The following is a 15185-nucleotide window of genomic DNA, read 5'->3' on the forward strand; positions in this document are numbered from 1 at the left end:
CACTGTCTGTAACTCAGCTTCTTTTTCTCATCAGTTCTCAGTGTTTTTTTTTTTTCAGTTATCCCGAATTTCATAAAGAGATGTAAAACTACACCTTAAAAATGAATTTCTGTATAGCTACTGGTCTTTATTTAAATATTGTGGCATAAACTCTATGTCTGACCTTTTAAAACGTATGATTACCTAGAATGTTAAAATTTTGCTATTTAAAAATTATTTTATCTTAAAATTTAAAAAGTGAAATGCTTTTCCTGTAAATTCATGGTTTCACTTAGTTCATAATTGGTGAAAAGGTGAGATCATATTTCTGACTGTGCTTGTTCTTGAGGTAAAGCTCAACAAATACTTGTGGGATTCTTAATTGTGGACACTCTAGTAGATTCAGAGTCTAGTGACAGTGGGCTACAAGGAACATGGTGGGCTCACAAAGAAGTTTAATCCACAATCTCTGTGCTGCTAATTATTAATACCCCATAAAAGCTGTTCAGCAATGTGTAGCATCAACCCAGAGCTCCCATACAATTTTAGTGATAATAGATCCATTCAGTTTTTTTCTGCTGTCACGTGCAAAAGCAATTATTTTCCCTAGAATTAGATTAAATAGAAATAGAGAAAGTAATTGTTTTGAATTCTTTTTCTAATTAGTGCACTAAAATTAAATCATTGCTGTAGCTAATTGGTAAATCTGGGTGTATAAGAGCACCTGTACTATTCTTGCAACTTTCCTGAAGTTTGAAATTATATCAAAATGTAAAGAAATTTCCACTGATACTCCTAGGAATTATGAAAGTTGGATTAAAATGATATTAGCAGTAGATAATTCTCATAATGAGAGAAAATTCGAAGACATCTGAAAACTCATGTTGAATTTAAGTTACTCCTTTGCTCAGAGTATGGCAGTATTATTAGATATGGTGACACATCAATTGAGCAACACGTGTTTTGAGAGTATGTATTTTCTGTGGTATTAGAGCACTGGAGAATTTAAGATAACTTCTCAATCATATTCTGAGCCAATAGTCTTTATCTTTTGAAAGAAGAACAAGAAATGTGATTTTCAAAATTCTTTTCAGAGATAAAATATGTCAAAAGTCCATCTTTAATCATTAGAACAGATAGGTAATACCTTCTACCCTTTTCATTTGTAAAGACTCAGAAAAAGCTTGATATGATTCATATCTTAGAGAGATGGCTGTAAAAAGTTCTTTCAAAATGAATTTTTTATCAGATATATTATCTGTTGTTGTCTGTAGAAAATTTTATCCATTGGCAAGCCTGTTTACTTTTCAATTTTATAAATGTGCTATTTAAAGGCAGCCTTACCTTTATTGCTCCACCTCACAGTTTCAGTTTGAAATTTTCATGTGGGTTTGATTTACCCTTAATGTCTCTGTTGGAGGTGGTGTCACCTTCTTTAGCATCATTTAGAGCCAGTTCCAGCTCTGATTAGCTGTGCATGTCATCCGACATCTAGCGCAGTGCATGGGCATGGTGATTTATCCTCATTATTTGCTGATGAATTATTGTGAAAGCATATTAATGAACTATAAAGTACTTCAGAAGTAGAACGTATTTTAAGTATAGTTGTTTGTTACAAAGAGACATAGCTCATGTCCTGGAGGATTTTAAAATCTTGTTGATATTTGTAATCGTAGACTCTTATCGATTGCCTGGGCTTTAGAGGATGTTTATAATTTATTTCAAACAAAAAAATATTTTCCCCTTCCCTCCCAAAACTGACTTTCAAAAACAAGTCCTAGTTGGAATAAGTGGATGAAACAAGGCTTCATTCTTCAGAGAGTGGTAGTTGTGTGTGAGAAGGTTCGCTGTAAACTCTTTCCTGTATCTCTCTTCATATATATGTCTTAGCTGTTGCTGTCCATGAGAACAGGTTTCTGATTTATGTAGCTTATTTGCTTCCCTGTTTACCAATGCTCATAGCATAGCTATTTTCTTCTAACTGCTCAACAGTGAATGTTCATGGACTAAAAATGAGCATTTCTGAGGCACTGTCAAATTTTTTAAAAATTAATATTATCAAAGAGTTAATCTTATAATTTGCCAGTGTTATTGATAGAGGAGTCTTTCTGGCTGGGTTAGTATGGGGGGTTTCATTTTAAGCGAGGCATAAATAGCTTCTTTGCAGCTTGTGCCTTGGTTCTGAAAGTGTTCAGAAACCATGAAAAAGAAAAAACCACATTTCTTTTGAAATGAAAAAAGAAATTCCTCATGTGTTAACAGTTTAAAGTGTTCTATAGATATACTTTGACTGGGGAGAAAGTTGCTTTTTGGCAAGAGTATTTCTTTTTTTCGTCTTCTTTTTTTTTTTTTCTTTTGAGACAGAGTCTTGCTCTCACTCTTGCCGCCCAGGCTGGAGTGCAGTGGCGCGATCTCGGCTCACTGCAACCTCTGCCTCCCAGGTTCAGGTGATTCTCATGCGTCAGCCTCCTGAGTAGATGGGATTACAGGCTCATGCCACTATGCCTGGCTAATTTTTTATTTTTAGTAGAGACAGGGTTTCACCATGTTGGTCAGGCTGGTCTCGAACTCCTGACCTTATGATCTGCCCACCTCGGTCTCCCAAAGCGCTGGGATTACAGGCGTGACCCACGGTGCCCGGCCTGGCAAGAGTATTTCAAACTATCTGTTTTGATTGTGTACTCCTTACTTTGAAAGAAGAAGACATGCCTGTAACTTTTTTCCCCTGTTAAGAATCTTTAGCATGCATTTCTCTCTGGAGATGAACATGTGTTCTAATTTTGATACTGAGAAGCTATGATTCCTTAAAGGTTTTCTTGGTTCTAATTCAGTTACTGACCAGCTGAATCTTGGCCCTTGTGCTCTTTGAGTCTGTGTGTGATTATCTGTCAGATAAGACCATGGGCTAGATGGTCTCTCAGCTTCCTTTCAGCTCTAACAGTTCCAGTATTTTCCATGTTGAGTATCTTTTAATCAGTGTTTCCTTTATTTTTTCGTTACAACTTAATGTATTCTCCTTCAGAGGCATGGGGCATATAATTTCATGGATCTTTCTACACTAATATTAGTACTATGGGAATTCTGAATACCACAGCATGAGCATTTAATATTTCAGACTGTGATTATTATTAGAATGTGTTTTTCCATAAAAACATAGAGTTTATAAATAACATTTCATGGAAGGATAACAAAAGATGGACTAATTTGATTCTGATTTAGTCCAATGGAAAGGGAAAGAGGAGAAAATTTATATTCAGAAGGCTTTATGTCATGTATTTATGTCATGTATATCAATATCATATTGAACATGAGGCTATTATTGGCCATTTTACCTTTTATCTATTATGGTGTGTGTATGTACTCACAGTACTAAAAAAGATGTCACCAAGTCAAATGCATTCTTTCTTTCATTCTCTATCAATGCTGGAATTCTGCATAATTCTCCCATTTAGGTGGTTCTCCCATTCCTCAGTTCAGCCCTAGCCTTTGACATATTATATAATATATTAAATACTGCACACCCCAGTTCACATCTACTTTTGCCTCAAAGGCTCCCTTCCCTAATTGTATCTATCTGTCAACCTCCAGCCTGTCCTCAATACCTCCTCTCTGAGGCCTTCCCTTACCATCCCACCTGGCTGGGATTTGTCCCTCTTGTGAACATGTGTAGCATTTTCCACCCTTCTCACGACACTGAGAAACATTAAGATATTCTTGGTGTGCTATGGAGAATGAACAAACTATTTATGATTTTACTTCCTTGACCTCAGAAATGATATTGTTTTGTACCCATTCTTTCTCCAGATAACGAAGCTGAAAATAGGTAGCAATCCTTTTGCCAAAGGATTCTGGGATTCCTCCAGGCTCACTGACCTTGAGAGGTAATGAGAATTTTCTGTTTACTTTCTTGTTCAGATAAGATCAAGAGAAGAGGGAGTTTGTAACAACACACTCCTTTCGACACCAGAGAATCATAACCTTACTATATATAGTCTTCTATTCTCTGCACCCTATTCCTTGTACATATGCAACTGCCTAAGTCTGACAGCTACTGTGACTGGATCTATTATATGCTTAATTTCTGAGTGAAATAGTTTCTTTGGTCAGGACATTTATTCTACTATAAAAAATAGGGCTTTGTTGTTATTAAAGACTTAGTCCTCTTGACATTTTTAAGCTTCATGTCTCAATGAGTGGCAGTCTGTAGAGAAATAGAACCTTGATAGCTTTTTACCTTCCCAAGTAGATATATTTGCTAACACAAAGAGTGTAAGGGTAGTTGGGGAATTTTAAAACAAGGAGATGTAATTTAATTCAAGGTCACATAATTTTACCAATATAGTAGACTGCTTTTATTTAATAGGAGAGACATCAGGCGTCTAAGAAGACAAGTGAAATCATGTGCCTGTAACGTACCCTACTTTTTATTCAATTAAAATGGTTCATGCAGTTTGAGACCATTGAGGTGATGAGTAATGACTATATGGAGATACATATTTTGCCTAGTATGAATGTCAAAAATTGTTTTTCAAAGAGAAGATTTTTAAACCTGATTGATTATTTTTACTTCTTAAACACACTAATTCTTTTATGTGGCCCAATGTCTTGATTGACCAGGGAAGTTCCCTAGCCACCAGAACCACTGATTTTCTTATCTCTACATCTGTGTAATTTCCCTACTAACTGCTGCACATTTCTGCTGCACTCTTTGTTACCTGCATAGCCACATCTGCTGACCTCAGCACTTCTGTCTAATCTATCTTGGCAATTCAAAAGATAATTACATATTTTAACAACCTCTGTCTCAGCCTTCCTAAGCCTTCCCAAATGGCAGAATGTGAGGCGGAGGTTTGATTTAGGGGAACAGACTTAGAGGCTCAGTGGGGAAGCAGAGGAGCAAGCAGGAGAGGCTGAATGTTGGCCAGGAACTATGGGATTTGAGCAGAAAAGAAAGATTAAATAGTTGGAGAGCTGGACAAGTTGGTTGGAAGTGTTGGGATCAGGAAAAGAAACTTGAGCTTGTGATTGAAAATCCATTGCAAAGGGCAGAGAGAAGGCAAGTGGTAACTCTCAAATTAGGTGGGATACAAGTCACTGAGAATGTGGTACCAGCAGTGTGGGCAACAAAGGAGTCCACTTGCAAAAGGCAACTTCATTTAGGCATGACTTTATTTCCTGTTTCTGAGGGCCAGAAGCCCTGCTGCAGACCGGGTTTATGCAGTTGGGATTGTTATAAGTGAACTTTTTCTCAGTTTTATTCAGGTATTAAGTAAGAATGGAGACAATGATGCAGTGGGGTGATAGTGATCTGTTTTTATAGTGTGTGTCATATTTTCTGTCTCAGACCATGGGGGTACGCATGATATATTGGGAGAAAAAAAAAGTTAGGGCTTAGAGTCTCACCTCTGCCTTTTCCTGGGTGAGTGATCCTGGAGAAGTCACCAGACTTCTGAGTCTGTACACTCATCTAGAAAATGGAAAAAATAACCCTGCTCACCTCAGAGGTTTATTCTGAGAATCAAATAAGCTGGCATTTATGACAGCATTTTATAAATCTAAAAATGTAAAATAATTACAAGTTCTTCATCTTGTTATATGAGCATTTCATCTAACCACTTTTATCCCATGTAACTCTATGTTTCATAGTCTTAATAAACTACTCCTAGAGTAAAAATAGCCTTGTAGTTGCACATTGGTTTACAAGATAGGAGGTACTCAGTCTGACTGCTCTTTAGAACGGCAGATTTGATAATGCATGCGGCCACATTTTCCACTTATTGGATAAGCATCCTGATGCGGGAGCGCTCACATGTACATGAAGCTAAGTAGCTTTCAATGGTCCGAGGGCAAAGACAGCACTCTTATATGACTAGCTGAAAGTTTGCAAGATGACCTAAGTAGTGTGAAATTGGCCGAGGTTTTGGATTTCATTTCCAGATATTTAAGTCTGAATTTTTCATAAACAGCCCTTGGGGATGGGACAAATCAGATCAATTGATCTTTAGAGACCTAAAGAAATTAAATTAGTCTGGAGTCAGTTACTGCACTAAACCATCCAGTAATTGAATTGCTCCTTGTAACTGATTGAAAACAGCCCTATCCTTAACAATATAGGGAGCTTTTCTTTATAAGAGATCTGAGAGAAAAACACATCTTTTTATGACATGATGACAGATATTGCACTTTTCTAAGCTAATTGAATATGATGTTATAAATATGTGGCCTTAATGATTTCAAGTTTCGTGTTTCAGATTTACAGCTTAATGTGTGGGACACCCAAACAAAAATGCCATTAGGATTGGATCTGTTTGCCTGTACCTCTAAATTCACAGTTTTAATCCTTCTACAGCTACACAAGCTTTTGAGATACTCTTAAAGGTGTTTTAATTTTCTTGCTCTAATTTTACTAGGTTCCATTGAGGTACTTGAATGTCTCACTTTATGTGTAGCCTTACTCTTCAGGGACATCGTCTTCCTCATTTCTAAAAGAAAACCCACCTCACTGGCAAAAATAGAAAGTGTTTTCATTACTGCTTTGTAATATACCTACTATGGTCAACCAAGAGGCAAACCAAAAGCCCAGAGGGATATCTTTGTATAATCTAATGTCTAGTTTCTCAGATTGGGAAAACAATTATTGGCTGGTTCCATATAATAACAAGCTTTAGACAGTCATTCAGTTGGCATTTTATGTTTCTTTTCTGGGGGGATGTGGTTCACTTTGTCCAGTACACAAAGGCACAGTGTTACTTCTGAGAAAAGAAAAATAACTGGGAGGAGTTATCTATGTTTTATTCAAAATTAAGTTTCTTTTATTAATTTTTTTTCTTTTTACTAAAAGAGTTTGTGTGCATTGCCAAAATATCAGAAAATACGGACAAGTAAGAAAAAGCATAAAAAAGCAGTTAAACCCCATTTCCTTAGAGATGACCCCTGGCAAAACCCCATTATATATTCTTTCAGATACTTTCTTATGCACGTATGAACATTTACTTCCTTTAAAGTTTATCTTGTCAACCATATTATTTTTAATTATTTCTCCTTAATATAAATAGATATATGTCTGCAGCACACTTTTTATTGGCTTTCTAATTTTCCATTATGTGCTGTAATTTATTTGACTAATCCTATGCATTAGTTATTTAGGTTTCTGATTTTTTGCTGATACAAATAGTGCCAGGAGGAAAATACACATCTTTACACATCTTCTTAATTATTACCATGAGATAAATATCCACAAATTAAAATGCTGAGTCAAAGGATGTATTTTTTTTATCATAGTATTATTTTTAATTGTTTAAAAATTTAGAAAAAGAACCCAAATATTCAATAATAGGAGAATGGTTTAATAAAATTCATAGTCATGCAATGGAGGTTTTAGAAATTGTGGTAAAATATACATAACATAAAATTGACCATTTTAACCATTTTAAAGTGTACAATTCAGTGACATTAAGTACCTTTATGATGTCACATAACCATCACTGCTATCCGTTTCCAGAATGTTTTCATCATCCCAAACAGAAACTCTGTATCCATTAAAATAACTTCCAATTTACTTTCCCTTCGAGACCCTGGTAATCTGTATCCTACTTTCTGCATCTGTGAATTTATCTAGTCTGGGTACCTCATGTAAGTGGAAAGATGTATAGTCATGAGTCACTTAACAGAAGGGCTGCATTCTGAGAAATGCATTATTTGGAGATTTTGTCATTGTGAAAACATCATAGAGTGTATTTACACAAACTCAGATGGTACAGCCTACTACACACATAGGCTATTTGGTATGGCCTATTGATCCTAGCCTATAAACCGTACTGTGCTGCATGTTACTGTACTGAATACTGTAAGCAATTGTAATGCAAGGGCAGGTATTTATGTACCTAAACATTAAAAAGGCACAGTAAAAATAAAGTGTAAAACATAAAAAATGGTACACTTGTATAAGGCACTCATCGTGAATGGAGCTTAAGGTCTGGAATTTGCTCTGGGTGAGTGGTCAGTGAATATGAAGGCCTAGGACATTACTGTACACTACTGCAGACTTTATAAACACTGTACACTTAGGCTACACTAAATTTATAAAGAATATTTTTCTTTAAGAATAAATTAACCTTAGCTTATAACTGTTTTACTTTCTAAACTTTTTATTTTTTTTTAACTTTTTGACTCTCCTGTAACATTTAGATTAAAACATACACGTTGTACAACTGTACAAAAACATTTTTTCTTTATATCCTTATTCCGTTAAGTTTTTTCAATTTTTTTTTTTTTTTTTTTTTTTTTTTTTACTTTTTAAACATTTTTGTTAAAACCTAAGACATAATCACACACATCAGGCCTACCCTGGGTCAGGATAATCAATATCACTGTCTTCCACCTCCACATCTTCTGTCACTGAAGGTCTTCAGGGGCAATAACACACATCTCCTGTAATGATAATGCCTTCTTCTGGAATACCTGCCGAAGGATCTGCCTGAAGCTGTTTCACGGTTAACTTTTTTTTTTTTTGATAAGTAGAAGGAGTACACTGTGAAATAATTATAAAAATTATAGCATAGTACATATACAAACCAGTAACATCATTGTTTATTATCATTAATCAAGTATGATGTATTTTATACAAACATGTGAGTAACATGTTGTGCTGCTGCATTATGATGGCTATGATGTCACTAGGTGATAGACATTTTTCAGCTCCGTTCTGATGTTAGGGGACCGCTTTCATATATGTGAAACGTTGTGGGCTGAAACATTGTGATGTGGCACATGACTGTATATGTTTTTAAGGCATTTTATGCATACTGCCAAGTTTCCTTCAGGAAAGGTTGTTCACAGCAGTTACCATTCCTTTACACCTTTGTCCGCCATAATCATCGTCTTTTCATCTTTGCCAGTTTCATAGGTGAACATTTGTATTTTCTCCTGGGAATTGGCCTGTTTATGTCCTTAGGTTTTTTTTTTTTTTGGATTGTTCACCTTGTTCTCTAAATGAGCTGTAAAAGCTACTTATGTATCAAGAGTATTAGTATTTTATTGTTCATATATGTTGGAATCATTTTACCAGTTTGAAAATTAGCTTTTTATTTATGCTTTTGATACATAGATGGTTTTATCACCAAATCTGTTGCTCTCGTTCTTTGATTTCTATCCTAGAAAACTTTTCTCACTCCAAAATAATACAAACATTTACTATAGATTTTTTAATCATCTTACTGCTTTTTAGTTTTTCATTTAAACCTTTGACTTGTGTAGTATTTATTTTGGTAAACATTATAAAATAGACATACAACTTTATATTTTTTACAAGTGGCCTGAATACTATTAATATGTATTTACTAACGTATTCATTTCCCACTTATTTTTCATTCTCCCTTTGTCACATGCTGTACCAAATTCTTATGTATACTAGTTCTTACAGTCTCTTTGTTGAGCTGCCAGTATCATATTGTTGTAATTTTCATAAATTGTAAATACTTGATATTTAAATATCTGATATGGCAAATCCCAATCATTTTTACTTGTCATTTTCAAAGTTTCTTGATATTCTTTTATCTTTATGCTTCCAGTCTTTGAAATCTTTTTGTCAGGTCTTCTACATAAATGTTACAGGAATTTAGCTTAGGCTTGTGTTGAATTTATATAATAACCTGGGAGGGAAAATTGATATCTTTACAGTGATATCAGTATTCAAAGACACATATTCCTATTCTCATCTATGAATATGTAATATGTTTGTCCTCTTTCCGAAATCTCCTGTGTTATGTAGCACTTTGCCATTTTCGTGTTTGTACGTTCTGCACAGATGTTCTTAGGCACACATCTAGGCCTATGAGAGCTGCTCTGTCTGATACAATAGCTGCTGGCCACAGGTGGTTAGTGAAGATGTGAAATAATACTGTTAAGTGTGCAAACACACAAGCAGGTTAACTAACTACCAAAAACCACTAGAATTTGAAGACTCAGTATGAAAAAAGTCATTTAAAAAATATCAATTAGATATATTGAAATAATAATTTGGGTTATTATGTTACATAAAGTATATATTTTTATTTTTTTTAATGTGGCAACTGGGCTTATCTAAAATTACATATGTGACTCACATTACATTTTTATTGGAAAACACTAGAGAGATTTTTGGAGGTGCTTACTTTTGTAAAGAGAATTTTAAATTAGAAATCTGCCTAATTTAGTCTGCAAAAAGCTGTTGATTCCTATGTGTCTTTGGCATTGTGCCATTTTACTGAACTTAAAAAATCAGTTTTAATAAATTTTCATTTCAGTCTCTTGTGTTTTCTAGTTAAATTGCTATATCATTTGCAAAAATGATGATTTTATCTCTTCCTTTCTAGTAGTTATACTTTTAAAAATATCTTTTTCTTGTTTTATTACACTGATTGAAATTTCTGGGACACCATTGAAGGATAATAATAGTTGGTATTTTTCTCTTGTTCTTGATACATTGCATATGGTTTTTGGTGGCTGTTGGTTTCAGAAGAATATTCTTTATTATACCAAAGCAATAACTTTCATACCTAAATTAATAATTTTTATCTTAACATTAATTGAATTTATAGTAAATGCTCTTTTAACATCTATTGAGATTATTTCCTTTTTAAAAAATTTTAAATGACATTATAATATAGTCATATTGTCTCTGTTGAACCATCCTTATATTCCTGCCTGGAATTTTTTTTTTTTTTTTTTTTTTTTTTTTTTTTTTTTTTTTTTTTTTGAGACAGAGTTTTGCTCTTATGGCCCAGTCTGGAGTGCAGTGGCGTGATCTCAGCTCACTGCAACCTCCACCTCCCAGGTTCAAGCTATTCTCCTGCCTCAGCCTCCCTAGTAGCTGGGATTACAGGCATGTGCCACCACGCCCAGCTAATTTTGTATTTTTAGTAGAGACAGAGTTTGTCCATGTTGGTCAGTCTGGTCTTGAACTCCCGACCTCAGGTGATCCGCCAGCCTTGGCCTCCCAAAGTGCTGGCATTACAGGCTTGAGCCACCGCGCCCAGCCCTCCTGCCTGGATTTTATTTGTTTTTCTTAAATTACTGGATTTAAACTACTTATATTTTATTTAAGACCTTTTGTATCAATCTTGAAACAATTAGTTGATTTTGTACCTTCTCTTGTCAGTTGTTGGTATTGGTTTCTGCTAATTTGTTCAAATTAATTGAAATCTTTTCCTTCCTTTTATTGTCAGAATCAGTTTGAAAAGCAAAGAAATGATGATTTACCTGAAGATTTTATAAATCTTGTCCATAAATTCACCTGGGTGCAGTATTCTTTTGGGGAATACCACTTTAACAACTTTCTTAGTCTGTTCCATTGTTTATTGGTCAAATATATGTTAATGTCTGTCCCACGTAACTGTTTTTGTCTCAAGTTCTACTTTAATCTTATATGGCTACCCTTTTTAAATTTTTGCTTTCTTTTGTTTACCCTTTAATTTTTAAAAATCCATAGGACTACAGCAATATTCTCTCTCTCATCAATATCCTGTCATTTTCATTAAGAAGAAAACAACCCTTTCTTGACCCCATTTGTCTTCTGAATTACTGACTTTCCCAGTTCTCTGCTCCTTCTTAAAGTTCCTCAGAAAAAGTTTTATATGTTCTCTTTTCCCATTTCTTTCCTCCCTTTCTGTCTTCTCCTCTGCCTCTGAGACATCCCCACTACCCTCTAGTCCACCCTTATCAAAGTCACCAGTGATCTCCTCATTGCTAAACCCAGTGGTCAGTTCTCAGACCTCATCTTCCTTGGCCTGTCAGCAGCCCTTGGCACAGTCATTCATTCTCTCCTCTTTCCTTTCTGGAAAGAGGCTTCCCAGACCACTCAGTCTTCTGTTTTTTATTCCACTTCATTTACCATGCTTTCTGTATGTCCCTCATTGGCTCCTCCTCATCTCATTCATCTCTAAACACCATGTGTTCCAGACCTTAGTCCTTGCACTTCTCTTCTCAGTCTACATCTGGTCTCTGGGTGCTCTGTCTCGGTTTTATGCCTTTAAGTACCATTATATGCTGATGACTATTGGACCTACATTTCTGGTTCTGGCCTCTCCAGATTCAAATATCTGACTGGCTATTGCTTTTAATTTTCCCTGTCCCCCTAAGAGCACCTCAGATTTCACATACCTATAACTGGCTGCCTAACCACACTCGTCCACACCTACTCTTCCCTTACTGTTCCCATCATAGCTGCTCATAACTGCATCCTTCCCAGTGTTCTGGCCGAAAAACTTGTAGTCATCTTTGACTCTTCTTTTTCTCATATTTTACACATCCAAACAATTAACTCATCTTGTCAACTAATCCTTCTAGTCCAGAGGAGTCCAACTATTTACGGTCTTCACTGCTACCACTCTTATCTAGGCCACTGTCCTTTCTTTCCTAGATTATTACATTAATTTTCTAACTGATCTCTCTGCCTTCATTCAATATTGGCCTTATTTTTATTCAATACAGCAGTCAGAATAATCTTTCCAAAGAAAGGAAGTTTGATCCCATTGCTCATACTCAGAGCCCTCCAATTCCTCACCTTCTAATTTAGGGTACAATCCAAAGTCCAGACAAGGCCTCAAAGGTTCTGTAGAATCTACCCCACCTGACCCAGTTGCCTCTCTGAACTCTACTCTCCTCTGCTTGCTGCCTTCACCACACAGACCTGATTACATTTCTTGAACACGGCGAGGGCTGTCCCAGCCTGAGGGTCTTTAACCTTCCTACTGGATTGTGCTGCCCTGCACAATGGTCAAAGCCTTTGCGTTTTGTTTCCTGACCATATCCTCAGATCCCAGAATAGTGTCTGGCACACAGTGAGCACCCAAATATTTGTTGAGTGAGTGAATGGTGTGTCTTTATAAAAACAGCATACAGAGTAGCTGTATTTTTAAAATCTTATCTAAGGGTCTTTATTTTTCAATAGAAAAACTTAACCCAGCTTCAAGCATTATGATAACTGATATGTTTGGTGGTGCTTCTTTGAACCATTTCTGTTTTCTGTTTAATATAGCTATTGGCTTTAGTTTTTAATCTTTTTCTGTCTTTTGTTATATTTATCAAGTTTTTTTCCCTTTATTATTAACAATAATGGCCAACACTCCACATGTGCCATGTGTCAGACAATGGGCTATATATATATATTTTATTTCAAAATAATCATATAACAAAGAAACTTATTCTTATTTTGTAGATGAGATCACGAAAGCTTTGAGAGACTAATAATTTATCCAAATTCCTATGATTTGTGATAGCTGAACCTTAAACCCAGTTTAGTTCATCTGAAACCAAAATCTTTTCTCTAATCTTCATTATATTTCTTTTTAATAATTATTGCCTTTAAATTCCAATAGGACATTATTGTAAAATTGATATTTCTCAATTTTTTGCCAAGAATTAAAGTATATATTTTGTTATCCTATAAAATAGGATACTACTCCTCCCTCAGCCAGTACTTTTTGTTTAAATAATCTGGGACTTAAAATCAGATTTTTAGCCCTTGGTCTTTCTTATCATCTTTCTTAAATTATTTTCTTAATGAACATCAGGATTGTGATAGATTAGCCACAATTATTTTTAATTTAATTGCAGGCATATTCACTGTTTACTGCTCATTTCTTCTGTACTCTCTTCAATTATTGGAATTGTGTTCTGACTTTATTGTCAGTTATTGGTAAACATTCAGTAATTGGTTGCGGAAGGATATAAGTGGGTCATCTTCTTTATGAGTTCTTGCATAACTGAGAGGCTCCATTGCCATTATGTATGAACCTAACTAGAGTCACAGTCCTTTTGCTTAGAACTCTTTCAACCTTCCTTTTAAGTATTGTCATCTAGTTTTGAAGTATTGTGGAATAAAAGCTAATGCCAAACCCATTGTCTTTCTTTGTTGGAAACTTACTTGTTTCTTCTCTGTCTGGACAAAATGTTTCTAGAAAGTTTTCTCAGTCTTTGAAATTCAGAAATTGTATCATCTGTTCAGTTGTAGTGTTTTTATTAGTATTTAAATATAACTGAGCCTTTTCCATTGAAAATTCAAGTCTTAATTGAGCTCAGGAAAATTTTCTTCTTTTCTTTTTCTTTTGATATTTGTTTTTTTTTTTTGCCAAGACTGAAAGTGTATATTTTGTTGTCCTATACAATAGGAAATAGAGATTTTTTTTGTACTTCTCCCTCAATGAATAATTTTTGCTTAAATAATCTTGGACTTAGAATTTTATTCATTGGTCTTTCTTATCGTGTTTTAGAAATTATCTTCTTAAAGTTAATGTAAACATATGTTGCATCTCCTTAATCTATTCCCCATTTATCTTCTCTCTTTAGATTTTAACTCTGAATTTTGGGAGAACTTCTTATATCTTCTAATTTGCTGATTCTGTTTTCTGCAGCATCTAATATTCTGTCTTCTGTCTTTACTGAGTTCCTTTAAAATGTGAGAATTTCTGTTGTGTTATTTTTAAGTGTAATTTTACATGCTCAGATTGTTTCCTTTTCATGGCTACTAGTCCCTATTTTATTAATACAGGGTCTTCTTAAATCTTACTAAAATTTTAAAAGCACAAATTAGAGATTTTAAAATGTGTCCTTCTGTTTCTTGCAATAAGTCTGCTTCAGAAGAAATCATTTGTTCTGCTCTGTTAATGACTTTTCTTCTTTTGAACTGTTGAATATTTTGTAATGTCCAGTTATTTTTCTTTAGCTCATCTGTAGAATAGAATGTCTGTTTAATATTAGGAGCTGAAATTGATCCTGAGTAAAAGCCTGAAGCTGTTTGTTAGATCTTCCAGGTATAGACTGAAGAAGGGGCAATACATTTACTGTCATTTTACCAATGTGGAAATTCTGTTTAAGTTAGAGAGTTGTCGCAGATAGATAAGGAAGTAGTTTCTGAAAAAGGAGTGTTGACCTGGCATTGATGTGGCTACCCTCTCTGTCTCAGCAGCTAGAAACCAGCTGGGGCAGTGCTGGTTCCCTCACCTAGCACAGCAGCCTCATGCCCTCCTCCAGAGCTGGCCATGGTGATGGCCCACACTGTTCAGTGTGCCAAATACACCATGTGCTGGCTGGGAGGGCTGCCGTGGGATTCCTTCCTCCTAGACTCCAGCTGTGTGGCAACCTGTTCCCCAAAGAACTGCTCAAAGATCTGCTTTCATCTTTAACCCCATTTGCTCCAAGTTGGGGTTTTGATGAAGTTCCAACAGAAG

The 15185-nt window shown here is 35.2% G+C and overlaps 1 protein-coding gene across 1 annotated transcript in view; it reads left to right on the forward strand.

Annotated features, from left to right (window-relative positions):
* The window catches only part of LOC743902 (T-box transcription factor TBX20-like), a 59125-nt gene that overhangs the window by 27339 nt on the left and 16601 nt on the right, over window positions 1-15185 (forward strand). Inside the window, exon 3 of the mRNA XM_016923114.3 lies at window positions 3784-3860. Within this exon, the coding sequence (XP_016778603.1) occupies window positions 3784-3860 (77 nt within the window). The remainder of the gene's footprint in view (window positions 1-3783; window positions 3861-15185) is intronic.

This window comes from Pan troglodytes, chromosome 10 (genome assembly GCF_028858775.2).
Source record: "Pan troglodytes isolate AG18354 chromosome 10, NHGRI_mPanTro3-v2.0_pri, whole genome shotgun sequence".
NCBI classification, from domain to species: domain Eukaryota; kingdom Metazoa; phylum Chordata; class Mammalia; order Primates; family Hominidae; genus Pan; species Pan troglodytes.